Source organism: Panthera onca, chromosome B4, assembly GCF_046562875.1.
Source record: "Panthera onca isolate mPanOnc1 chromosome B4, mPanOnc1 haplotype 2, whole genome shotgun sequence".
Taxonomy (NCBI): Eukaryota; Metazoa; Chordata; class Mammalia; order Carnivora; family Felidae; genus Panthera; species Panthera onca.
Genome location: NC_138345.1, coordinates 131,145,787 through 131,173,573, shown reverse-complemented (window position 1 = coordinate 131,173,573; position 27,787 = coordinate 131,145,787). Strand labels below are relative to the sequence as shown.

Below are 27,787 nucleotides of genomic sequence, written 5' to 3'. Positions count from 1 at the left end.
AAATCTGGCTCCAAAGAAGATCTTTTACTGAGGCCTATTTAAAACATTTCAGTCCTTAATTCAAATAAACTTCAACTCAGCTGAACAGCTGATGGCCGATCCAGGTAAAGGCTTCACGGTGACAAAAATACACCCCACCTACAAAGACATCAGAGTAGGTTCCTGACTAAGAACAGTGTGAGAGTACTCAGGGTCTCTGTCCCATCTTCTTCAGAGTTCGATTGAGCTAGAAGAAAGAGAAAAGCAAAGTTAGCTATGGAGATTTCACCAGCCCTGTTCCTGCAGGCACACGACCACCAGGCCCAACCCCTGGGCCGCCCTTCTGAAGTCAGGGAGGGCGTCTCTGATGCGGGCGTAGGTGTCCGCTGTGTGTGTACACAGCCTCAGTTAGGGGCTCCAATCCTGACACCTGTGGCCGTGCGCAATTAATTCATGCAGACTGGGGGCTCCGGGGTGGCTCAGCCGGTTCAGCGTCCGGCTCGCTTTCAGCTCAGGTCATATCTCATGTTTCGTGAGTTCGAGTCCCACGTCAGGCTCTAAGCTGACAGCACGGAGCCTGCTTGGGTTTCTCTCTCCCTCTCTCTCTGCCCCTCCCCTGCTTCTGCTATCTCTCAAAATAAGTAAATAAACTTAAAAAAATTTCATGCAGACTGTTCTTCTACCTGTCCTTCACACAGAATGTGCGTGCGTGCGCGCGCGCGCGCACACACACACACACACACACCCCCCCCCCACATGGCTTGGCCCATTTTCTAGGCCTCAGAGAGGCTAAGCCTGCCAGGGCCTCCTGCAGGAGGAGCCAGGTGCCACGGACCGGAGCGTTTAACAGTGACCTCTGCTGAAGGACTCAGAACACCAGGACGAAGTGGCTCCAGCTATGGCCACAAAGAGACCCCCACGCCATTGCACCCTGCACCCTCCTAGTGTTTGGCCTGACCCACAAGACCTCTCCCAGGGCAAGATGTGGAATGCGCCCAGTCTGTCAAAACACAGCTTCCTGTTCCCTGCCTGCAGAAACTGGCCAGACCTGTCTAAGAGAGTGACTGCCACACGGGGAGGGACGGGTAAGAGCAGGCAGTGAATCCGCCCATATTAGGAAATACCAGGGAGGCAGAGAGAGGAGAGCCGGCCACCCGCAGAGAGGGATCTTGGAAAGAGATGCTCTGGAGAAGGCTGACGCAGCAACTGCTACAGGCCCAGCCCCACTCCCCAAACCCCAAGCAGCCAGCCAGTCTAGCTCAGAAACTTCAAGGGCCAACTTGGGGCTTTGTTGAAATGAAAAATGTAAAAACTTCCTAGCTCCCCAACCAAGTTCCTAACCTCGGTCCCCAGCCCACACACCACACTCTCTCAGATTTCTCACCTCCTCAAACTTGTGAATCTGCCGGATGAAGAAATCCCCATAGCGCCTGGCAACCTTGGTGTCTGCGATGTGGATCATGTCCTGTGGAAAAAGTAGAATCAGAGGGGCAGTGAGGTAGAGCCACTAACGGACTTGCAAGTAACCATGCTGCTAAATAACCCCCTACAGTGCTTTTCAAAAGCAAATAGGTATGTGTTGTTTTGGGGGGGGGGGGGGGCGGGAGCCTATAGGGGAGTGTAACCAGTTGATGGCAGCTTTCTTTCTTTCTAAACGGTTGATTTTTATTTTCTTCCTGTTAATTCATTTTTATTTTCTCCTTTTTGATTTTTTTTATTTCAGAGAGAGAGTGTGAGAGAGGGCCTGCGCGCCCATGAGCTGGGGGTGGGGTGGGGAGGGGAGAGGGAAAGGAGAGCAAGAGCCAGAGAGAGGGAGACCGACAGGGACAGAATTCTAGGCGGGCTCCATACTCAGCACGCAGGGCTCAATCCCACAACGCTAGGATCATGACCTGAGCCAAAATCAAGAGTTGGACACGCAAATGACTGAGCCACCCAGGCACCCCATTTATTTTTACTTTCAAGGTTTTTTTAATTTTATTTTTATTTATTGTTTTTATTTTTTTAATGAATAGGACTCTTTCGGCAATAAAAACATTTAAGACAGTATTTTATTCTTTTTTTTTTTTTTTTTTTTTGTAAGATTTGTTATTTTAGTAATCTCTATACCCAACAAGGGCTTGAACCTACAAGCCTGATATGAAGAGTCCCATGCTCCACTGGCTGACCCAGCCAGGCATCCTCAACATTTTATTCTCAACACTGTTTGGGAGTGTAATGTTTCAAATTAGTCCAGATTTTAAATTGTGTGTTTTAGCTCAAATGTGGTTGAACACCAATTTACTTGTAAATTCCTACATAATCTAGGTTAAGACCCAAGAAACTTCTGAATCTCTTTGAGAGGACTTTTTCAAGTCAAGGATGAAAAAAGAAAAGCCAGAAAAACAGAAAGCAGGGGTGCCTCACTGGTTCAGTCAGTGGAACATGCAACTCTTGATCGTGGGTTAGGAGTTCGGGCCCCAGGCCGGGTGTAGAGATTACTCAAAAATAAAATCTTTACTGAGAACAAAACAAAACAGAAAGCAGCATTTTGCCAAAGATGAACCTGAACCAGTAAGAGGAACAATAATAAAAGAAAAATATCCCCGAAAAATTTTTCACATATGGACTTATTAATCAGTCTTAACTTATAATATGAATATAACAAATCATGACGAAATTTTATTTGTAATAACTAAATGGCTAATTCTTGGGAGAAGTGTTTACTTATATCTGTATATGTATATATATACATTACCATATATATATGTACATACATATATTTCTTTACACACACACACACACACACATTTATATAAAGAAAAGAAATCTCCATGCCCTACATGGAACTTGAACTCACAACCCTGAGCCCAAGAGCTGTATATTCTACTGACTGAGCCAGCCAGACGCCCCGGGAGAAGTATTTTATTAAAGACCATCCAGATAACTGGGACTAGTTCAGCTGGGTCACAAAGAGAAAACAGAGGGATGGACCAGGTTACTGACATTGCCAAAGAATGTGTGTATGTCAGGTACTGGGAATAAACTCAAAAAGGACTTTAGGTAGTTGATGTAATGCTGCAAGGGACAGTTTTGACTTTTAAAAGCACGAGGGGCGCCTGGGTGGCTTGGTCGGTTGAGCGTCCGACTTCGGCTCAGGTCACGATCTCACAGTCTGTGAGTTCGAGCCCCGCGTCGGGCTCTGTGCTGACAGCTCAGAGCCTGGAGCCTGTTTCAGATTCTGTGTCTCCCTCTCTCTCTGCCCCTCCCCTGTTCATGCTCTGTCTCTCTCTGTCTCAAAAATAAATAAACGCTAAAAAAAAAATTTAAAAAAAAAAAAAAAAAAAAGCACGAATAAAACACTGGAAAACTTCCACTTCCGATGTTTCTACTTTTGGTTCGCGTCAGAGATAGCTAAGTTCTGCCAAACATTAAGTCTTGCAAAAGTCATAAACTCCGAACGACACGGTTTGTTTAGCAAGATGAGCTTTCAAAACAAACTACCCAAACTGACCCAGCAATTCCACAAGTAGGGATACACCCAAGAGATTATGTGCACACAAAAACTCACAGCAGTGCTATATCCACAATATCCAAAAGGTGAAAACGATTCAATGTCCATCAACTGATGAGTGGATGAATAAAGCGGTATATCCATACGGTAGAGTATTTTTCGGCCTTGAAAAGGAATAAAGTACTAATACATGCTACAACCTGGATGCAATTTGAAAGCACATCCAATGAAACAAGGCAAACACAAAAGGCCACATATTTTATGATTCCATGTATAGGAAATGTCAAAAAATAGACAAATCCAGGGGCACCTGGGGGGCTCGGTTGGTTGGGCACCCGTGATTCTCTCTCCCTCTCTTTGACCCTCCCTTGTTCGCATGCGTGCTCTCTCATGCTCAAATAAACTTTAAAAAAAAGAGTGAGGGAGAGATAAATCCACAGAGACAGAAAGCAGACTACTGGTTTCCCAGGGACTAGGGTACAAGGGGAACTGGGAATGACCACTAATGAGTAGAAGCTTCTTTCGGGGATGTGGGAAATGCTGCAGAATTAGACAGTGGAAACGGTTGGGTGACACTATGAATACACTAATGACCATGGAATTATACCCTTTTTTAAAAAAAAGTTTGAGAGAGAGGGAGCGAGCGTGCGCGCAAGCTCGTACACATGAGCAAATGGAAGGACAGAGACAGAGGGAGAGAGAATCCCAGGCAGACTCCATGCTGTCAATGCAGAGCCAGACACGGGACTCGAGCTCAAAGTTGCAAACTGTGAGATCGTGGCCTGAACCAAAATCAAGAGCCACGCAGGCACCCCTGGGATTATACCCTTTAAAACAGTGAAGTTTGGGGCGCCTGGGTGGCTCAGTCAGTTAAGCGTCCGACTTCGGCTCAGGTCATGATCTCTCGGTTTGTGAGTTCGAGCCCCGTGTCAGGCTCTGTGCTGACAGCTCAGAGCGTGGAGCCTGCTTTGGATTCTGTGTCTCCCTGTCTCTCTGCCCCTCCCCTGCTCATGCTCTCTTTCTGTCTCAAAAATAAATAAAACACTTAAAAAAAAACAGTGAAGTTTGTTATACAAATTATACCTTAAAAAAACTCCCCAAAAAACAGTATGTTTAGACCAGCACACTTTCTTAAAACAACCAAAATACAGAATGATTTTTAAAAACCTCCTCATAACGTCAGGGCGCCTGGGTGGCTCAGTCGGTTAAGCGTCTGACTTCGGCTCAGGTCATGATGTCACGGTTCGTGAGTTCCAGCGCCATGTCGGGCTCTGTGCTGACAGCTCAGAACCTGGGGCCTGCTTCTGATTCTGTGTCTCCCTCTCTCTCTGCCCCAACCCGCTTGTGTGCTCTCAAAAATGAGTAAATGTTAAACAAAAAAAATTTTTTAAACCTCCTCATAACATCAAAGAGCTGACAAGAGAATACAGAGCTACTTAAGAGAAAATAAACCATCCTGAGTAAAACACAGAAGCCCCCTCTGCACTGAAGACATTCGTTAATCAATCCTAGAAGACCTGCACAGAGGGGACAAACCAAGGCTGGGGCGTCTTACAGAAACCCCTCCCTGCACTGCTGGGACCCTGAAGGGCTACACCCTGAAGCTAAAGGCGGACACGGACAGAACTACCTGCTCCAGACATCAAGCAAAGCTCACCAAATTGGCCAAGGAGCATAACAGAAAGAGACCCATCGCCAACATACTATAAACACGAGGTGATTCTTCTGACAATCTGCAGCTGCAGCCTGGGCTTGCTACCTGGTCCCACCCAGAAAACCTGAGGCTTTGGTCTATGGTGGTCCCGGACCAGTAATCTCCCCAGGCACCTTGAAGAGGCAAAAGCAAATCCCCTCTAGGAGAATGAACGGTCGTCCTAGGTTTAAAAAACAAAAAAGGCATCTAAGGAAACACCGAACCGTGGAAAAAAAAAAAAATCAGAGAAAGCAAAAGCAGAGCTGAAGACACGAACAGGGACAGAACAATATACCCAAAGGAAATTAAACAGAACAGAGGGAAAAAAAAGATGGAAGATGTGACACCGCACCCACCCTCTTTCCTCTCCAGCCTTCCCTCGGCCACGGCCTCCTCTCACGGGCCGCTCCAGCCACACCGAAGCTGTCCCCTCGCTCCTGCCCAGGGCCTCTGCTCCCTCTACGTGGACGGCTGTTCCCCCCGGATGTGCGTTTGGCTAATGTCTTTACCTCCCTCAAGTCTTAGCTTCGATTTCCCTTCCTCAGCACAGGCTGTCCCGAGCACCTTATTCAGTCCTGCGACCCCTGCCTCCCACCACCACTACCGGTAACTGGGTAGCACCTGATGATTCTAACCTACCACAAAATAAAGGAAAAATTTCACCTCTCCGTGTTTGTGGGCCCTGCTCCTGGGCTCTCAGGGAAGGTATACTTTAACCCTTACCTAAGGTCAAAATGACCTGGCAAAACCTCAAAGCACGGGTTCTATTTCTGCCCCAAGCAAACTCTGTACATCTACTTCATTTAAAAAAAAAAAGAGAGAGAGAGAGAGAGAGAAGCATTCCAAACATAAAGATAAGAAATAGAAAAAAAATAGTTAAAAAAAAAAAAAAAGAATGTGGGCTGAAGAAACAGAAAAACAACTCCCGGATTCCCGTAAGATTAAAGTCATACAGCCCTGCACGTACCATACAGTCTGTAACTCTCTGGAAGGTCATTCACTGCGACTTACAACTCAACAAAACAAAACCATACAGAACTCTCACACCAAACGTTCGTTCCCTGGAGCATTGTCTACGTTGTGGAGACCGTGCCTCTCAGGCAGCTGTCTTAACGCGGACTCGAACAGAACTTTTTTTCTTAAAAAATTAAGTGGGTCTGCTCATTTCGCATCGACACCTACTACCTGATTCGCGGCATCGGAACGCTCCGTGTCTATTTTCTTACATTAGTACATCAGCACTAGGGCAGAAAGCTTTGTGGATTTTGTTCACCGCTAAGTCCCAAATGCTCAGCGCGGCGGGCGCCCGGTCGGTGTTCATCGCGGGGTGCGTGAACACAGGGCCCCAGAGGCCCAGGCCGGGGGGCGGCCGTACCTTATCGATGTAGAAGTCCACCTCAGAGGCCGACTGAAACTCGCCGTCCAGGGCAGAGATGCCGCTGGTCCACACCAGGTTCTTCATCTTGTGTTTGAAGACGAGGAGCTGGATGCGGAACTCCTGTTCCGTGAGGTCCAGGAAGCCAGCCAGCTTGGCCACAGGCATGGTGGTGTAGAGCTTGAGGAAGCTGCGGATGGTTGAGAGCTGGGCCTGCTGCTGCACTTCATCGGCGAACACCTTCAGCTGCTGCAGGAAGGGCTCCTTGTGGTAGTTAGGGTGCACGTTGTCGTAGTTGGGCACCACGGGCGACAGGAATTTGGGGCACGAGTAGCTGAAGAGCTCCTCATAGACCTGCGGGTCACCTTTCTGCATGCGCAGCATCTTGTCCCCGTATTTCTCCCGCAGCTGGAGGTGAATGCTCTCGTCAATTCGCATGGGGTACATGGTGAGCGCGATGGCCAGCAGCGCGTGCATCTGCTCGTTCTGCTTGTTAATCTGGGGGTGGGAGAGAAATCGCCGCAGGGTCAAATGCCACGGACTTTCGCAAGTCCCTGCCGCCGTCGCCCCGACACCCTCCCGGGGCCGTTCGCTCTCCCACAGTCTCTCCCAGTGCGCCCTCTAGCTCTAGTGAACCTCCCCAGCCCACTTCCAGGTCCTCCTTGGCTGGCTCCTGCATGCTCTACCGGGGCCTCCTTCTCCCTGGACCACCCCACACTCCACCAGATCGATGCTCCCACACCACTTACGACCGAGTCACCCGAAACTCGGATGGCGCCGTAATGCCTGTGACGATCAAACAGCTTAGCTGGGTGGTGAAGGCCACTCCAGAACCTGACACCCCCAATCTGACTACTCTCCTGCCCCCCCCCCCGCCCCGACGAGAGAGTCCATCGTGGTGCTACATCACCATACTTCTAAGTCCCAACACCTTTTCTCTGCCTAGAAACCTCAATGCTGTGCACGTCTTGGACCCACCCTCCTCCACGGCAAACTGCGTGAGGGCGGTACCCACATCTAACTCATTTTTAAAAAACACCGACAGCCCAGTGAACGCTCAGCAAACGGTTTTTGAATACATCTAGGCACTGTCGTGGGACAAAAGTAAAATGGAAGATATTGTCCCTATTGTTAAGGAGTTAATGATCTGGGATAAGAGACACAAAGAAAAGAAACTTAGAGCATGCCAGCTTGAAAAGGCATACAAAGAGCAACATTTTGGATGGCGTTTCCCCAAAACTGCTGGCCTAGGTGCCAAGGGGTCAGGCCGGTCGGAGGCTTCCTCACCATCTCATACTTGTATGTGGTCCTCTGGAACATGCTCTTGGTCCTCTGGATGTAGAGGAGGATGTTGGCAAAGACCCGGATGGCATCCTGGTAGCGACGCATCATCAAATAGGCAAAACCGACGTAGTAGTAAGTGGTCACCTGGCACTCGGGCACACGAGAGTACATGCTCTGCGGAAGAAGGGAGAAGCACCCATGAGTCCCAGAACCGATCCACCCCAGAGAGAGTCTGGAGGTTGGCAGGGCCCAGTGTCAGCTGAGGCAGAAGCCCTGGACCACCCAGGGGAAGCCCTGGCTCGAGTCAGAGGTTCTGAGTACAGACCATACCATTCACCGATTAAGTTCTAGGACCTGAGAACCTCATTTTGTTAGATATTTTAAAGGGGGGGGGGGGGGCTGAATCAGGTAACCTTAAAATTTCTTTCAGATCCAAATCCCTCTATACCTCAGTCACATACTCCTCCTTGTCTACTCCTTGCTTTTCCAGATAAACTTGATAAAGGAACAGATAAAGACTGGAAGATACACACATGTCAAAAAGGCACCAATTTTTCTGTGGCTAAGAAAAACCACCACAGCTAATAACCATTATCTAACCATCTTAGAACTAAATCTTCTGTTAATTCCTTAACAAGTGAAACCTGAATGGTAAAAATCTACCATTGTCATTCTGTTTTGAAAACAGAATCAGAGACTGCTGAATAGTTCAAGTGTTAACTAACTAACACGGAGAAAGCACCTTGCCCAGGCTCAGATTTTCATTACAGTGGTTCCCCCAGTTCTCAATTTTCAACTGGCCTGGGGATGAATCCTTTCTTCTCCCTGAAATGTATCCTAATAGATCAGAGTGTCTCTTGAAGCAGACCCTCTGGCTCGGGAAGGGGGTGGGGGGAGGGGTGGGGAGGGGAGGGAGGTGCAGGTAATCACCTTCTTATTCAGTTCGATATTCTCCAGCACCTTGATGGCCTGGTAGTAATCCCCCAACAGGGAGTGCAGGCGCAGGAGCCCCACCAGGCTGAAATACCCAAGCATCTTGTAAAGGGAGTGCCGTCCATACTCCCCGGCCACGCTCTCGGGGTCGCCTGAGAGAAACAGATACCGTGAACACTTCCGCAGGGGCAGGTGAAAGAAGGTAAGCCTGAGCCCTGAACGTCCCTCGGTGACCTCTTCACCTACCGGCGGCCTCTAAAGCTTCCCGCAACAGAGATTCACTGCCCTCAAAGAAATACCAAGAAGCAGCACACTTGACCTGATGCTAACCTTTTCTTTTTTAAAGCAATCCCTATGCCCAACGTGGGCTCGAACTCATGACTTTGAGATCAAGAATCACATGCTCCACCGAATGAGCCAGCTAGGCCTCCCTGGCCTTAAACTAATCTTAAATTTACCAACAAGAGTTGCCTGAGTGGGGTGACAGTTTTTTGGTGTTTGTTTTTTTTTTTTTGTCCCAAGACACCTGAGAATACCGAGATGGCCCCTTTTCTCAGGAGCAGTTTACTCACCAAGGCCACTGCTTTCAGGAAGTTCTTGAGGTCAAAGCTATTTTCCTAATAACACTAAGATGCGATTTGTCTTTCTCACTGAACTGACACTTGCCCCGAACACCCGAGAACAACATGGGTAAAACTACCAACAACTCAGCATAAATCAGGCAGTGGCACTGCAATTACTGTATTCTTTCCCACCACATGCAGGAAAAGAACCAGCCACTTTTTTCACAAAATACTGTTTTTACTTGAAAGAATGGCCCATAAATTCAGATTGGGGTGTTTAGCAGACACGTTCCAAAACTGAACGAAGTGAACCTGTTACATTTCAACAACAAAATGGACAGTGCTCACTTCACTGCCAATGAAAATGTGAGCTTTTAAGCAAAAACTGTAGTCTTAAAGAACTTGTATCTGCCACTATGAGTTCAACGCCTTCCATATAAAGACTTGTCTGATGGGACTGTGACAAAAGTAACAGATGTGGTCTTTAAAAACTGTCTAATAAAAGGGCGCCTGGATGGCTCAGTCCGTTAAGCATCTGACTTCAGCTCAGATCATGATCTCACGGTTTGTGAGTTCGAGTCCCGCGCTGGGCTCTGTGCTGACAGCTCAGAGCCTGGAGCCCGCTTCGGATTCTGTGTCTCCCTCTCTCTCTGCCCCTCCCCAGCTTGCACTCTGTCTCCTTCTTTCTCAAAAATAAACATTTAAAAATATTTTTTTTAATTATATAATAAAATCTGTCAACAGAAAATCTTTATAACTCCATGAACCAGTATTCTACAAAACCATGCAGCAGTAAAAAAAAAAAAAAGATCCATTCAAGCTGCAGGATAAACCTATGAACTTTAACAAAAGAAAGTAAAAGTTCACCGCTAACATTTTCAGAATCCTCATCCAATGAACGGGTATGAACCCCTCGCTGTCAAGTTTTGATGTAGCAGCAAAGAACGCAAAGACTGAAAAGGCTGCTGAGATACTCCTCCCTTTCCCGACTCCATGTCTGGATGAGGCCCGGTCTCCCTCATCTACTGCAACTCAAACAGACTGTAACTGCAACAGACAGAAGGCAGAAGCACACGCAGCTCTCTTCCACGAAACCCGGTGCCAAAGTGATTTGAGAAAATGATACTCTTCTCACAGGGGCAAAATTTATACAGCTCAACTTGCTGATTCTCAATCTTTAAAGACTGCAAAGCGGTCCCGACACCAAAAACTTGGGAGAATCGCTGATCTAAACAAAGGCCCCGGAGACAGTACAAATGCCTGCGAATGCTGGTCTCACGAGTGCCGGTTCAGTCTGTCGGCGACAGGCTGCCAAGCCGCACAGCCCCCGACATCAGCACTTGGCTACTGCCCACGTCCAACACCAAACGGGAGCAGCCGGTTCCCTAAGCCGCAGCGACCCCTCTGCGGCCTCTCTTCCACGGGAACAGATGGCAAGCAGCACTCACCTCCGCTCGTGTACACCTCCAGCTGCCGGTTAATGTTCGACTTGTCTACTAGGGAGTGAAGGACATTGAGGACGCTGTGCACGTTCCAGATTTTGGGATTGGAACGAAGGAAGTCAATCTCCTCCTCTGACTTCTTGGCGGTCTTACAGCGGTACTGACTGAACGACTGAAACTGTCGGGAAGAAGGGAGAGAGACCGAGTGGCGCCCGGTGCAGAACACGAGGCCGTGGGGGGGCTGTGGACTGGGAGGGGAGGGCCGGGGCTACTGCCACTCATGCCAAACTGTTCTGCGCGCTACCTGTTTTTGCAAAGCCATCTTGGTTTAAATTGAACTTTGTTCATTACTGAGCACGTTAGTTCTTCCTCGGCTAGCTAGATCTCTAAGAGGAAAGTTAGTTTGTAAAACAAAAAAACACATTCAGTTTGGTATTTGACTCCAGACTTCAGTGTAAAGTCTATGAGCTTTGCAATGCAGTCAACCTGGCTATCAGAAGCAGGTGGCTTGGAACAGATCTACTCTTAGACGGCTGTGCCATGCCCGAGTCAGGATTATGAATGCGGTGGAGACAGGGCAGGTGTCTGTACGTGTGTCTTCCCTACTGGAGTTCACCATCAATTCACCTAGGACAGGAACCCACTCTGAGTCGCCTCTGTACCAACCACAGACCCTAACCACCCAGCGTAAGGCACATATAGAGCCCGTACCACAGGTATTTTTTGAGGCAGTGGTTCCATCTGGGACCAGCAATGGGCTGGGGCTCCATCAGTCACCCAGAAAATAGCACAAGAGACCTACGCAGTCAATTAGTTTGTAAAAGCTCCTTGGCTGATTCTGGTGCACACCAAGTTTGGAAACCAGTGACCTAGAATCTAGGTCCTAGATGACCCAAGAATGTTCAACTCCAAAATATCATCTTCCTCTAAGAATGTAGGAAAATGTTTCCAGATTTACAATTAACAGAAGAGTATCCAGAATACTGAACAGATTCTATGTCAGTAAGAACAAGACAATCCAATGGAACAATGGACAAAGGACACTGATGATCACTTCAAAGAAAAATAAGATTGGTCAATTAACAGGGAAAACGCTTGATCTCTTCAGATACCAGAGAAATGCAAATTAAAATGAGATCACCATTTCTTTCCCATCAAACAGACAAAAATTAGACCAGTAACATCCACAGCATAGAAATTCTCAAATACTGCTGACAGCAGTGTAATTCGACACAGCCCTCGGGGAGGGCAAGATGTTACTAGTTCTTAAAATCCCAAGGGACTGCATGTTCTAGATCTCTACAGTGGTGGTGTACACATTTGTCAAATCTCATCAGCAGTGCACTTAAAACTGGTATTTTACTGTGTGCAAATTTTGACGCTATAAAGCTGATTTAAAAAAACGTAAAAAGCAAATATCCTTCAACCAACAATTCTACCTCTAGTGATCTCTAGAGACGAACCTATGTGTAACATAAATGTGGATATTTACTAACTCACTGTTTGTAGCAGTAGAAACTGAAAACCTAAATGTTCATCACCAAAAAGGTAGTTTACACAGATCTTGTAGTAAGCAGAAAAAAACAAAGAAACAAAGCAGCTTTGTTTCTACATGTCTCTATGTAGACATGTTAAGTGTTCCATATCATAACAAATTACATAAATATATTATTGAACCATTTCTAAATGGAGTTATTTTTGTATGTATGTAACCCTGAGAAACATTAACATGGTATCTATCTTTCCAGACAATAACTGATGCCTCCACAAAGGCGAGGAAGACACTTTATCTGCAATCTGAAATAGACGAAGGTTTTAAACAGTAAGGATATATAGATGTATTACTTGTACTGATAAAAGTAAATGAAAGCAGAGTGGCGGGAAAGAGCCACTTACCCGTGTGACATCTACCTGGCCAGGCAGAATCCCACCTGGCCCTCACTGGCCAGGCTCTGTTACCGGTGAGAGCACTTTAAGCCCCTTAAGAGAGCACCAGCTAAGCCCAAGGGATTATGATAATCTTAAGAAGGATGAAGAACCTTAGCACAGATGATCCTCCTTGACCTGCTGTGAGTCAACAGGACCACCAACCTTCTAAAATATGCCAAAGAAGGGGCTGACACAAGCCAAGACGCCAGAAAGGGCAAACCAGGCCAGTGTGGTTTGTGGCCCTCACTGCACAAAAGGCACCAAAGCCTCATCTTAAGCAGAAAGCCTCTCCCAAAGGGCCCTGGGAGGGCTTTCTCAGCCCACCAATCACAACTTGCCAACACTTTCTAAGTCTCTGGTCTGTGCAGCTCAAATAACAGCTTTATTAAGAATCTGATTTCTCCGGAAATTCCCAGTGAGAGTTATCCAGTCCTCATAAAACTCACAGGAAACAAGTATCTCCAAATTCAATTATTCTGTGTTTTTTAAGTCTATATTCTCTTTTTAAAGAATAAAACTGACCTAAAAGAAGGTGGAAAAGAATAATGATAGTATTGACCATCACAACAACCAGGCAACATCTACTGAGTAATTCTTCTGTGACAGGCACTGCACTACAACCAGGCAACATCTACTGAGTAATTCTTCTGTGACAGGCACTGCACTAAGCACTTTAGATGTCATTTCCAGTAATCACCCCCCAAATCCCGCTTTTACAGAAACCAAGGCAATGTGGTTAAGTAATTTGCCCAGGGTCCCAGGTTAGTGAACAGCAAGACTTGAAAAGTGTACCCCTGGGCTACACAGCTGCTATACTTGACATCTGACCCAGTTCTTGGTGGAGCCTCCATAGGAGCACTCCAAGACAGGCAATGTTTCCGCCTTGATGCTAATGTTCTACTTTATTCTTATCTAGCATATAACCACTATCACAGTCAAGGCATACAACATTTCTGTTTCCTAGGAGACGAAAGTCAAACTTGGGAGAGCTTAAACAACATGTCCACGTTACAGACTACCAGGTGGGAGCCCCCACACCAGCACCCACTCACTTCTACCTGACTCCAAAGCCTAGGAAGCCTTTATTCTCCCTATCAGACCAACTCTCAAGGTCAGGTAAGAGCTTGGTGCAAGTCAGCTCGACTACCAAATTGATACCCAGAGCTCTTATGCGTCACTGACTCTTCAGAAAACCATGACACTGAGGACCGCCACCAGGGGATATCCCCAACCACGGTGGGGACATTTTTATCCCAAGCATCTTTTTAACAATGCAAACAATGGTAACTGTTGCTCCTCTGTTGGACTAGTTATTTCAAATGAGATCACGGCTGGCCAGATACCTGATAGATGAACTCATCAATGATATCCCAGAGCCACTGGTTGGGTAGTTCAAGGGGAGCAGGACCATCGGCATCTGCGTGGGAGATCACAGCGAAGTCAGATGCAAACTATGCCCACTTGGTAAGGCTATATATAGAATACATTTTCTAATTTTTCTCTTAAAAAGACCATGAATAACAGGACATCCCCCCTTCCACTTGCATATTAAAATTCTGCTAACAAAAAGCTAGAGGCCAGCACTGGGCCTCATCACAGCCTCACACCCTTAACCAAACTCAAACTCACTAAGAATGTAGTTGAAGAGATTGCAGTAGTTGTAGTAGGATTCAAATCTCTGCTCCAAGGAGGGTCCTCCCTGTAAAAAGAAAGGAGACATCAGCACAGATGTTTAATTTAAATGTGTTTTACTCAGGGCCCCTGGGTGGCTCAGTTGCTTTAGCATCAGACTCTTGATTTCAACTCAGGTCATGATCTCACGGGGAGTTTGAGCCCTACACTGGGCTCAGTGTTGACAGTATGGAACCTACTTGGGATTCCCTCCCTCCCTCCCTCCCTCCCTTTCTCTGTGCCCCTCTGCCTCCCTGACATGAGTGCTTTCTCTCAAAATAAATATTAAGAAATAAAATATATGTTAAAAAAAAAAAAGAAAAGAAAAGAAATAAAATCTATGTATTTTACTCATGGTCTACCATGACGGCTAAAGACCCATGAGAACTGACGGTGACTCTCTCCTTCTGAGGATGCAAAGAGCACTCAAGTCAGAGGGAAGACCGTAAGAGCTAGAGCAGTTCAAAAGGGCATTGAATATCAGACCGTAATGTTCAGGTTTTACGGCAACAACCCCAACTGACCATTAAAGAACAAGCATGCAGATCCAGTGAAGCAGAAAGACAGGAGTACTGGGGCGCCTGGGTGGCTCAGTTGGTTAAACGTCCCAACTTTGGCTCAGGTCGTGATCTCACAGTTCATGAGTTTGAGCCCAGCGTCAGGCTCTGTGCTGGTAGCTCAGAGCCTAGATAAAGCCTGCTACAGATTCTGTGTCTCCCTCTCTCCCTCTCAAAAACAAACATTAAAAAAAAAGAAGGAAAGAAAGACAGAAGTACTAACAAAAGCAAAAAGGTAAGATCACAGCGCTCAAAGAATGGTGAGAGCAGATAACGCTACACTAGGCTACACGAGACTAGAAGAGGCCAGGAGTGTAGAGGTCTTTCAGGTCAACAGAAATCTAGGCCAGAGGGGTCAGTAAATCCACCATCCCCTGTTTTGGTCAATAAAAAGTTCAACTGGAACACAGCCCTGCACTCACTGTCTACGGCTGTTACAAAGGCAGTGCTGAACACATTCAACAGAGACCATGATGGCCTCAAAGCTAAAAAAAACCTATCTGGCCCTTTATAGTGAAGGCTGCTGACCCCATTCTAGACTTCATGTTGCTGGGAACAGAGAACCACTGAAGGCTTCTGAGCTGGGGAATAACACGATGCTATCTGTAATGGGGGAGAAAGAACACAGCCCTGGAGTTTTAGCCCCACTGCTTACTGAGCTTCTGACAAGGTACTCAACGTCTATGTAGAATGAGACTATGTCGTAAAAGTGTCCAATATAGTTAAGTGTTCTTTCAATGAAACGCCCCCACAAGATTTAACGTTGGCCGTATATATGAATGTACCCCATGTGGTACCTAATGAAGAGGTTACAAGATCAATAAGCTTCTGCTGAATCTTTATTACAGACCAAAGGTAAGATTGGGCGTGGTAGAACCACTTGCACTATGGGTTCTGATGCCACGGTCTTCCCAAGAAAGCCGTGTTATACAGGCTAGCTAGACTCAGCATGGCTCACATAGTACCTGAGCCAAAGCATCAAGTGTAGGAGGGAATCCTCACTTTCTCTCACATAAAGTAGTGAGAGCTCTCACTGGGACACCAGAAAAGCACGGCCCCTGCAGTACTCGGACAACGGGAACGCCTCCAGCCGGCACTCACGGTGGCTCCCACGGCAAAGCAAGAGCTCGCTAGTCAGGTCAAGCTGACCCCTCAGGGGGACGAGACCCGAGTTAACTGTGAGCAGGCAGAAATACTCTAAGGAGAGATCATGGTGCCAGTTTCCTTCATTTACACACGCACACGCACGCTCCAACAATTAGCCTGTCACCATCGGTGACGAGGCACGGGATTACAGCCGTGAACAAGATCAAGTCCGTGCCCTGGCGGAGTTTTACCCTCTAGCGGGGGTAGCAAAGAAAAACCTAGTAAACAAATAATACGACGTCAGCTAGTGATGCACATACGCTCTGAAGCGTGGCCAGGAGGATGGCCCGAGGATGGCCAGGAGCCCAGGAAAGGAGGGGAAGCCAGATCAAGCAGAACTATGACTAAGACTTGGGATTTTATTCTAAGTATGAGAGCAAGTCACGGTAGGATTGGGAGGCAGGGTGTGACTTGGTGAGACTATGTTTCAAAAGGATCACGCTGGTTACCAGGCTGAGAATAAACTCTAGCAGAAGAGTGGAAATGGACACCAGGTAAGCAGCTACACAGTCCAGGCAAGAGACGATAATGCGTTGAACTAGGATAGCAGCAGTGGTGGCGGTGATAAGTGGGTGGTTTCAAGTAGTATGTTGAAGATAGAGCTGAACAGGATTTGCTGCAAGGCTAGAAGTCAAGTGAGACAAAAGTCAAGAAAGAGGCCAAGGTTTTCAGTCCAAGTCACCTGGATGCAAGGTGGTATTATTTGCGAGTTGGCTGACATGGGAAGAACAGGTTTACAGGGAAAAGAAAACTTCAGTTTGGGGTATGTTACACTTGAGATGAGATGACCAGAAAGACAACCAACTGGAGACGTGGAATAGGTAGCTGGATATGCAAGTATGGATTTAGAGACACTGGGGCTAATAATAGAGATTTTCAGTCATCATGTGTATAAATAGTACAGATCGTATTTTAAGAGACTTAGGTCATTCTAAAATTCAGAAATCAGAGAAGAATCAAACAGGTGCCCAAAGTAGGGGGAGTGTGGCGGAAAGAACACTGGTACTCCAATAAGACAGGCCCGAGTTCAAGGAGTCTGGCCACTTACTAGTTGTATGAATTTGAGAAAAACCACCTCAATTTGCCTGCTCTGCAGGATTACGGTGAGGATTAGAATATAGATGCATGTCAAGTGCCAAGCATTATGCTTGACACACGGTGACAATTTCATGTATGTTTCAGAGTCGAAGACGCCACGGCAATGCACTGGAGTTAAAAAAGCAAGGACATCACAGGCAGAGACAAAAGAAGGTGCTCAGGGGGCCCCAGGGTGGCTCAGTCGGTTAAGCATCCAACTTCAGCTCAGGTCATGATCTCACAGCTCATGAGTATGAGCCCTGTGTCAGGCTCTGTGCTGACAGCTCAGAGCCTGGAACCTGCTTCAGCTTCTGTGCCTCCCTCTCTCTCTGCCCCTCCCCTGCTTGTGTGCTCTCGCTCTCTCTCTCTCTCTAAAATAAACAAACATAAAAAAAAAAATTAAGGCAGCACTCAGGAACACACTATTAGGATGGCATCCTACAACCCAATCAATGTGATGAGTGCAAGTCAGAAACTGTGGGGACGGAGACATTAAAACGGACAGCAAAGCTATCACCTATTACAGTTTGTCTGGAATAGATACCCAGCTTGCTAGATTCAATCATTCCCTCTGTTGTTATTATTACTATTTTTTTAGCGTTTATTTTTTTTGAGAGACAGAGAGAGACAGAGCGTGAACAAGGGGAAGGGCAAAGGGAGAGGGAGACAGAATCCGAAGCAGGCTCCAGACTGTGACGCAGGGCTCGAACCCACGTACTGTGAGATCAGGACCTGAGCCGAAGTCAGACGTTTAACTTACTCAACCACCTAGGCGCCCCCCCCCCCCCACCCCCGTTATGTCTTAAAAGAATACTGAGAACACATGCCAACCACTCTTGGACACCGAACCAGTATAAACCAGTGGTTGTGTTCCAAACACAAAAACGACACACAGTTTAAAACAACGCCAACAACACTTAGATACTCACACTGACTTTGGCATATATGTGTCTGTAGTATAATTCTTTGTACAAAATCAGGAAGACAGCATCTGAAAGAGATGGCAAAGGGGTGCTTTAGTAATCCACAAACAACCAGGGTCTTCAGGCAGTTCTAGCCCCTTTGAAGGGAGTAAAGGAATAAACATGATTTAAAAGACTAAACGACATCTACATTTTAAATTTTAACACTTACACCCCAAGAATACCTGCAACAAGAAAATTCACCTTGTTTTATCTTTCAACCTCATCTTCATCTCATTCAGACTCATTTCCCGTCATTTAAGATATTTTGCCATCCAGTTGTTTAATAAACCAACACATAAATAAATAGTAACAGCTCCCAAGAAAGCAATGTCACGTTATCAAAATCGGAAATATATGGGTATCTTTAGAAATCCTATTTAATTTTTTTATATTTTTTTTTTTGAAAGAAAGAGAACACATGGAGAGGGGGGAGGAGAAGGAGACAAAGAAAAAGGGGGGCAGGGGGGAATCCCAAGCAGGCTCCATGCCCAGTGCAGAGCCTGACTCAGGGCTCAATCCCATGACCGAGAGATTGTGACCTGAGCCAAAATCAAGAGTTGGATGCTTAACTGACTGAGCCACAAATCCTATTTTAAAGAACTTATCCTATTAATACGATACAACCACTAGAAAGGAAGGAAGGAAGGAAGGAAGGAAGGAAGAGTTCTTTGGATACTGACACTGAGCAGAAAAGAGCTAACAAAGCAGGCGTGAGACTTCTACCCTTTGGCTAGTGAAGCTGGTCCTTGGCTGGCATCTGGGAACCTGGATCTCAGGAAGGTCCTCGCCACCTTGATAAGAGTGGTCTGCTATGCCTAAACTGTGCAACAGTGGTTCATGCTGAACTCCCGCTTTCCTTCTGGGGGTCTGGAATTTTGGTACGTGCTAGGCAGAGGATGTGCCCACATAACCAACACCCAATAAAATCCTTGGACACCAAGTCTGTAAGTAGCCTCTCTGACAGACAACTTTTCACACATCACAATTCCCTGCTTGCTCGAGGAACAGCACATCCCATGGGACTCCACGGGAAGGGACTGCTGGCAACAAGCACCTGGTTTCCGTTAGATTCCTGTCTATGTCTTCTTTCCCCTTGCTGATTTTGCTCTGTATCCATTTGCTGTAAACCTTCACAGCTGTGGATACAACTATACCAACCACTAAACCTGGGGGTGGTCTTATAAATCCTGGAGATACAGGGGCGCCTGGGTAGCTCAGTCAGTTAAGCGTCCGACTTCGGCTCAGGTCATGATCTCGCGGTCCGTGAGTTCGAGCCCCGCGTCGGGCTCTGTACTGACGGCTCGGAGCCTGGAACCTGCTTCGGATTCTGTGTCTCCCTCTCTCTCTGCCCCTCTCAAAAATAAACATTAAAAAAAAAAAATTAAAGGAAAAAAAAAAAAGAAATCCTGGAGATACAGAATACACTCCAAAAATATAATTAACTTTAAAAAGGAAAAAAGGGGCCCCTGGGTGGCTCAGGCAGTTAAGCATCCAACTTCAGCTCAGGTCACGGATCTCGTGGTTCATGAGTTCAAGCCCTGCACTGGGCTCTCTGCTATCAGCACAGAGCCTGCTTCTGATCCTCTGTCTACACCTCTCTCTGCCCCTCACCCACTCACACACACATTCTCTCTCAAAAATAAACAAACATTTAAAAAAAAAAAAAAAAAAAAAAAAGGGAGGGGCACCTGGGCGGTTTAGTGGGTTAAGCATCTGACTCTTGGTTTCGGCTCAGGTCATGATCTCACGGTTTGTGAGTTCGAGCCCCGTGTCGGGCTCCAAATTGACAGTGTGCAGAGCCTGCTCGGGATTCTCTCTTTCCTTCCCTCTGCACTTCCCCCACTCATTCTCATTCTCTCTCTCAAAACAAAACAAAACAAAACAAAACAAAACAAAAAACTAAAAAGATGATTTAAAAATTTTTTTTCAGGGTGCCTGGGTGGCTCAGTCGGTTGAGCAGCCGACTTCGGCTCGGGTCATAATCTCACGATCCGTGAGTTCGAGCCCTGCATCGGGCTCTGCTGACAGCTTGGAGCCTGGAGCCTGTTTCAGATTCTGTGTCTCCCTCTCTCTAACCCTCCCCCATTCATGCTCTGTCTCTCTGTCTCAAAAATAAATAAATGTTAAAAAAAAATTAAAAAAAAATTTTTTTTTCAAGGGAAAGAAATGGCATTTAGTCTATGTAAAAAAGAAACAAAAGAGGTATTCCTATTTGCTTATGTATGCATAGACCATCATGGGAAGGATAAGAAAAAAAAGTGGTAGCACTAGACGGCTCTAGAGAAACTGAAGACTTGAGGATGGAAGGGGAGGGGGCTGATTTTTATACCAAATCTCTTTTTTCACTATTAGGTCCTGTGATTACTTTCCTATAAAACTATACACAGCTGACCGTTGAACAACGTAGGGGTTAGGGGCAAGAACCGCCCCCTGCACAGTCAAAAGCCCACACAAATAACTTCTGACTCCTCAGATATTTGACTGTTGAACTTTAATAACCTACTGCTGACTGGGAGCCTTACCAATAACACAAACTGTCAATTAACACATATTTTGTATGCTATGTGTATTAGATACTGTATTCTTATAATAAAATAAGCTGTAGAGGAGAAAATGTTAAGAAAATTGTAAGAGAAAATACATTTACAGTACTGTATGGGAGCGAAAATAATCCATGTGTAAGCAGACTCACCTAGTACAAACCCATGTTGTTCAAGGGTCAACTGTATTACAGGACTTTGTAGTTAAGACACACAGTGTTACGTTCTTATAGGCAATATATTAAAGAAAGAGGTCTGAGCACCACAGAAAATAAACTCTCCGAGAGCGACTTCTAAACCGAGCTGAGTAAATGAAAAGACACTACGTGTCCATAAATTAGAAGACTTAAATATAAAAGCAACATACCCCTAATTCTATTTTCAGAGTCAACACCATCCTTAGCAAAATCCCAGCTGGCTTTTTGCCGAAACTGACCGGCTGATCCTAAAACTCATATGGAAACCCAAGGGACTCAGAAGAACCAAAACAATCTTGAAAAAGAACATAGTTGAAGGACTTACACTTCTGGTTTCAAAACTTACCACAAAGCTACAATAATCAAGACAGCGTGGCCCAAGCATAAGGAAAGACATATAGATCAATGGAGTTAAAATGAGAGTCTAGGGGCGCCGGGGTGGCTAGGTCGGTTAAGTGTCCAACTCCTGATTTCGGCCCAGGTCATGATCTCACGGTTCATGAATTCGAGCCCCTCGTCGGGCTCTGCACTGACAGTGTGGAGCCTGCTTGGGATTCCCTCCCCCAACCCTCAAAATAAATAAACCAAAAAAAAAAAAAAAAAAAAAAGGCTGAGAAGGGCACCTGGGTGGCTCAGTGGATTAAGCATCCAACTTCGGCTCAGTTCATGGGTTCTAGCCCCACATCAGGCTCTATGCTGACAGCTTAAGAGGCTGGAGCCTGTTTCAGATTCATTCTCTCTCTCTCCCCCTCTCTCTCTGTCCCTTCCCTGCTCGTGCTCGCTTGCTCTCTCAAAAAATAAAACATTAAAAAAAAACAAAAAGCCTGAGAGTCCAGACATAAACCCTTACGTTTACATGATAACCAATTTCAACAAAGGTGCCAAGACAATTTAACGGAAAAACAGTCTTTTCGAAAACTAGTGCTAGCACAGCTAGTTATCGACATGTAAAAATGTGCAGATGGGTCTTCCTACATCACACCATATATAAAAAAACCATCATAAAGTGAAAGGTGGAAGGAAGCTGCCAGAGAGCCCATTCCCAAGCGACTATAATGACCTCCAAAATTACAGAGGGAAATGGAAACAAGTCAGGACAAAGATCTCAGTCTCAGCTTCACCACACTTGAGAGGTCTCTGTCCCCTCTTTGTTTATTCGGCCTTCATTCAACAAGTTCTTTACTAAGGGTCTATTGTGTACGAAGTCCGGGGGAAACACCACAGTGAGTGAAAGACACAGATCATTTGAGCCTCCTATGACCCCCGAGTCGCAGGATCCCACCCAGCGCGCAGACCACAAAGAGCTCATACCTACCGTTTCCAACCTGTGGAGCGATGGCTTCGGCCTCAGGCCAGGGTGTATTCTTGAAGAATCTTTCAGTCAACTTGGTCCAGCTGAAAACCAAGCACAAAAATTCTACAAGTCCAAAACAGGAAGGACCTGAGAAGAAGAAACCTTCACATTTTACAGATAAGGACCCAGGCTCACAAAGGGGAAGGCGTCACAGAAACGAAGCCAGGGCCAAAGCCCTCCAAGTCTACAACTTTCCTATACCCAACTCTGCACCTCAACTTTTCTCAATACGGTAAACAGTCCTTTTTATCGCTTATGGGGCAGCTGGGTGGCTCAGTCAGTGGGGCTCCAACTTCAGATCAGGTCACGATCTCAGAGTACATGCGCTTGAATCCTGCCCTGGGTTCTGTGCTGACAGCTCAGAGCCTGAAGCCTGCTTCAGATTCTGTGTCTCCCTCCCTCTCTGCCCCTTCCCCACTCACGCTCTGTCTCTCCTTCAGAAATAAACGCTAAAAAAAATTATCAGTCAGGCAACCACCGTGCTCTTCAGGATCATTTCCGGCTTCCGTGTCATGAACTCCAGTCATACTTAACAGCTCGCTGTTCCCTGATCTGATAACCTGTTTTAGATACTCCCACCCTTCTCCCTTAGCAATATTTTTCCTACTCTCCTGGAGCGCCGTGTCTCCTCCTCCTTTCCAAACTTGGAAGCAAATCTGTCTGTCTGTTGTGGTCTGATGCCATCGCAGACACCGCTGCCCACGATGCTTCCCAGCCCTACAAGAGGTTTCCGTTCCATTTCCCTCCTGATCCCCTTAGGAGCTACTTCAACTTTCTCCCACTCTCCTCAACTCCCACCTCTCTCTCTCCTCCGGATCTTTCAGTTCAGCACAGAAATATGCTCAAGTTCCCACTTCAAGACATGCGGCAAAACACAAAGCATCTCAACAACACTTTATGTCCTCTACACTTGCTACCTCTCCTTTGTCATCCTCCATTTCTCACCCTCTGCCATCTGGCTCCTGCCTCCACCACTCCACTGAAACGGACCTTGCTGGTGATCAAAGGACTTCTCAATTGCCAAAATCAACCGGCTCCTTCCTTGACTCAATCTCACCAGAACACTTAGCGTTTGTTGACCCTTCCCTTCTTCAAAGTCTCTTCTCTCTGGTTTCCTGGGCCACTTCTCTCTGCTGACTTACTACCTATTTTCCTGACACTACTTTCTACGCCTATACTATCTAGAGTTTCTTTCTGCCCTGTCTATTTACCATTTCCTCCCTTTGCCCACTCATCTGCAAAGGAACATACTTTCCAAGGCGCCAGACATTCTCCTCACCACACATTCTCCTATGGAAATGTGTACCCCACGCGTGGCTCCAACTCTAACTGCCACAGGTGATTACTGTGCTAAAGAAATGAATGTCAAATTTTAATTTTATTTTTTATTTTTTTTAATGTTTATTTATTTTTGAGACAGAGAGAGACAAAGCATAAACGGGGGGAGGGTCAGAGAGACAGGGAGACACAGAATCTGAAACAGGCTCCAGGCACTGAACCATCAGCACAGAGCCTGACGCGGGGCTCGAACTCACGGATGGCGCGATCATGACCTGAGCTGAAGTCAGATGCTTAACCGACTGAGCCACCCAGGTGCCCCTCAAATTTTAATTTTAATTAAAAAAACCAATACTTAACTCAGTTTCTGGAAAACTTTCAAGTATATTTAGAATTATTTAAGTATGTGAATCTGATGTTTCAACTGTAAATGTTATGAAATCTAAATAGAAGGAAACCTGGGTGGCTCAGTTAAAACATCCAACTTCGGCTCAGGTCATGATCTTGCGGTGAGTCTGAGCCCTGCGTCGGGCTCTGTGCTGACAGCTCAGAGCCTGGAGCCTGTTTCAGATTCTGTGTCTCCCTCTCCTTCTGCTCCTCCCCAACTCATACCTGGTCTCTCTCAAAAATAAACATTAAAAAAAGAAAATTTAAATAGAGATCAACTATTTCCAACATATACAAATTGAGTTGTGCTATAAATACAAAATATAGGATTTAGAATGCATAATAGTAAAAAAAGTAAAATAAGTCATTAACGGTTTAATTCTGATTATGAGTGGTAATATCTTAGATATTGAAATAAATTATTAAAATTAATTTCCCGTCTTTTTACTTATTTTTTAAGTCTTATTTATTATTATTATTTTTATATATTTTTATTCATTTTGAGAGACGAGAGAGAGAGAGAGACAGACAGACACAGATTCCAAAGCAGGCTCCAGGCTCTGAGCTGTCAGCACACAGCCCGACGCAGGGCTCGAACCCACAAACCATGAAATCACAACCTGAGCCGAAGTCAGACACTTAACTGACTGAGCCACCCAGGTGCCCCTAAAGCTTTATTTTTAAGTGATCTCTACACCCAACGTGGGGCTCAAGCTCACAACCCTGAGACCAAGAGTCATAAGCTCCACCAACTGAGCCAGCCAGATGCCCCTCTTTTTATATTTTTTAAACATAGCTGATGAAAAAAACTGTTATACGTGTGGCTAGCATTATTATTTCTATGGGACAGCACCGAGCTACACACTTTTAACTAGGAAGATGTGAGGAGGAAGGAAAAAACAGTTCAGGGATTAATTCTATTCACTGATCCAATAAGCCTCCGGCTATTAGTTTTGTCCACCCCTCCTCTCAGTAATGGTTTAAATTCTGCTTCCTCGGTGAAGTCATTCCTGACTATCCTGACCCTGACTGACCTGTCTCATCTCTAATGCCAATTACACAAGGGCAATCCCCTCAAAACCAGTCAAAGCGGTGGCTCACCCTGTTATGCATTAAGTTGTGCAGTAATGTGGGGCATCTTGGGGGGCTCAGCTGGGTGAGTGTCCAATTCATGATTTCCACTCAGGTCACGATCTCTCAATTCCTGAGACAGAGCCCCATGTCTTCACGCCGACAGCGCAGAGCCTGCCTGGGATTCTCTATCTCCCTCCCAAGCTTGCGTGTTGCACATGCGCACTCTCGCTCTCTCTCGGTAAATACACATTAGGAAAAAAGTCGTGCAGTAATTTAAAAATTAGGCTCTGCTGTCAGAATGTGCAGGTTCAAAACTCAAGTAGCCATGTGACTTACCCTTTCTGTGCTTTGTTTCCCTCATCCGTAAGATGAGGAAAACAATACTACCTACTTCATGGGGTTACTGTGAAGCGTAATGAGTAAAACACAGGAAAAGCATTCTGAATGTTGCCTGATTTACACTGGTCGGACATACTACTGTAACTGCTGCTATAATTACTGATCACGGTGTTATTATTTTAGACCCTGTATGAGTTTTGTTTTTTTTTTTTTTGTTTTTTTTTTTTTTTTAATTTAATGTTTTTATTTATTTTTGAGACAGAGAGAGACAGGGCATGAACAGGGGAGGGTCAGAGAGAGGGAGACACAGAAACTGAAACAGGCTCCAGGCTCTGAGCTGTCAGCACAGAGCCCGATGCGGGGCTCGAACCCACAAGCTGTGAGATCATGACCTGAGCCGAAGTCAGAGGCTTAACTGACTGAGCCACCCAGGCGCCCCAGACCCTGTATGAGTTTTGGCAATACAGTCCAACAAAGTAACATGTCTCCCCCAAGGAATCACGGAAACCCCTCGGGCTCTCTCTTTACAGAGAAGTGATTAGACAGCACCCTTTTCAGGGGCTGCGTCACTAAACCAGTCCACCTAGAAAGAGGGTCATTTCAGCCAGCAGTCTGTACCTGTTCTCATAGATGTCTTGGATCTCATACACCTTCTGGTCGATGACGTCGCTGGACACACGACTGGCCTGCAGCTCATACACCTTCTGGTCAATCAAATCTGAGACGGTTTTGTGGAAATACTGGATGAAGTTTTTGATCACTTCAGGGATCACCTGATAGGTCTGCTGTTCATACTGACGTTCATAAGCCAGATCCTGCTTTGGATCTCCTAAAGGTTGGACAGAACAAATACTTTACCAAGTGCTTTCGAACCCACGTATATTACAAAACAAAAGGGCAAGACCATCCTCTAAATTAAACTAAAGTCTACAAATCAGGTATAATTCCCTTTTAAGCGCTCAGAAATATAACTGTCCCCAACTCACTCTCAATCCCGGTACGCGGTTTCTTCAAAAAACACACCACTACTTAAAAGTATATGTTTGTTCATAATCTCTTTCCTCCACTAGAACCTGAAGCCTAAGAGGGCAAGAACCTTGTACTCAGTGTACCTTCAGGTGTACCCATGTGGTTATATGTGTGTTAGAAGAGAGAAGACGACTGTGGGAAGGGAAAGTAAGTAGTAGGCGCTTAATATTTTTTGGATGAATGAATGACTGCCATTTTCTACCAATACAACAGTGCAAGTTACCAAACTTCTCTGCTCTGTTCTCTCATCTGCCAAATGGAGACAACTTTAATTTAGGTACTTTATAGAACTGTTTTAAGGACTAAATGAAACGCTTTGGACAAAGTACCTGCAACCATGCACGGCACTTACTAAGTCAAACCAACTCACTACGTTTCAGGAAACCCCAAAACCTTCCAAAAATACTTCACTTGGGCTTGCTTTGAATTTCTTTAATTTTGCCCAAGATTTTCTTCTTCAGCGAATAGTCTGACAAGGAAACCACATCCAGGATAGTAAGCTTTCTCTTCTGAGACTCGGAGGTGGAACATGAAAAAGACCTGGTTTATTAGGCTCTATACCACCCTCCTTCTGAAAACTAATAACTGACTCCCACCAGGACCACGAAGAAAGAGCGTTTAACAGATGCCCGTCAAAGCTGTTCTGAGACCCTCAAAAAGGTGCCAAACCCTAGAAGCGCCTAGCTAGCCAGACAAGTCCATGGTCTCACCTGTGTGCATGTCATAGTCGCCTGGGTAAGCATAGGGATCATAAGCAGCCTATTAAGGAAAGAGACGGAAACGGTCACCAATTCGTGAACCCAAAACGTTCGTTCGACAATGTTTAGGATAAGCAGGGTACTAAGAATACGCAAGTGGGTAAAACACAGTCCCTGCCTTGGAGAAACTCACACGCTTGTGAGAGAAGGGAGAATAAACCAGACAGCAATACAACGTTACGGATGCAAATAAGGTAGAGCAAAGCCCAAGAGGCTGCGGGAACCAACGGAGTTTTACAAGGGGCAGCCCAAACCGTACGAGCTAAGTTACAGAAACACAGAATCCTTATGGGATTCCACAAGCAGCCTTCGTCTCCGGTCTCGCAAAAGGAGAGAACGAGGAGACCGGACATGCGAAGTGGGCGGGCCGAGACGGGGCTGGTGAGTAGCAGCCAGCCGTGGGAACAGCATGAGGGCCGCGCCCGCAGGGAGGCAGGCCGGAGGCGGTCGCGGCCCGCAAGGGCTCCCAGAAAGGCCCGGACGCCGTCTCGCCGCGGGGCCCAACATCCAAAGAACTCTGCCTCCTTCGCGGAGCTCAGTTCACGCGCAGGGCCAGCCTTACCTCGGACTCGTAATCATCAGCGGGATAAGACATGGCTGCGGCACTCGCGAACACAGCCAGAGAGAGCGAAAACTGCGGCCCGCGCCTGCGCCGTAAGGCCGGAAGTTCAGCCCCTACCGGGCCTGCCGGGAAACCGGAAGTCTTCAGGGGGCCGCCACGTCA

At 46.2% G+C, this 27,787-nt stretch overlaps 1 protein-coding gene across 1 annotated transcript; it reads right to left on the bottom strand.

The window, feature by feature from the left end:
* Positions 1–9: 9 nt before the first annotated feature.
* Positions 10–27,730, bottom strand: EIF3L (eukaryotic translation initiation factor 3 subunit L). Its single transcript, XM_060656385.2, has 13 exons — positions 27,626–27,730; positions 27,016–27,064; positions 25,895–26,105; positions 22,160–22,239; positions 18,072–18,133; positions 14,321–14,390; positions 14,035–14,108; positions 10,769–10,940; positions 8,755–8,909; positions 7,828–7,998; positions 6,541–7,038; positions 1,364–1,444; positions 10–226 (listed from the first exon to the last, which is right to left on the bottom strand). The coding sequence occupies exons 1-13, from the start codon at positions 27,656–27,658 to the stop codon at positions 188–190; spliced, it is 1,695 nt and encodes a 564-aa protein (XP_060512368.1). The 5' UTR covers positions 27,659–27,730; the 3' UTR covers positions 10–187.
* Between the last annotated feature and the right edge of the window lie 57 nt (positions 27,731–27,787).

Bases quoted from the DNA above. Each gene is read 5' to 3' on its own strand.
- EIF3L (XM_060656385.2), bottom strand. From the start codon at position 27,658: ATGTCTTATCCCGCTGATGATTACGAGTCCGAG. The intron at 7,999-8,754 runs GTGATTACCTGC...CTTCTTCCGCAG, and splicing joins ATATCGAACTGAATAAGAAG to AGCATGTACTCTCGTGTGCC. The intron at 7,039-7,827 runs GTGAGGAAGCCT...TCCCACCCCCAG, and splicing joins CCACATACAAGTATGAGATG to ATTAACAAGCAGAACGAGCA.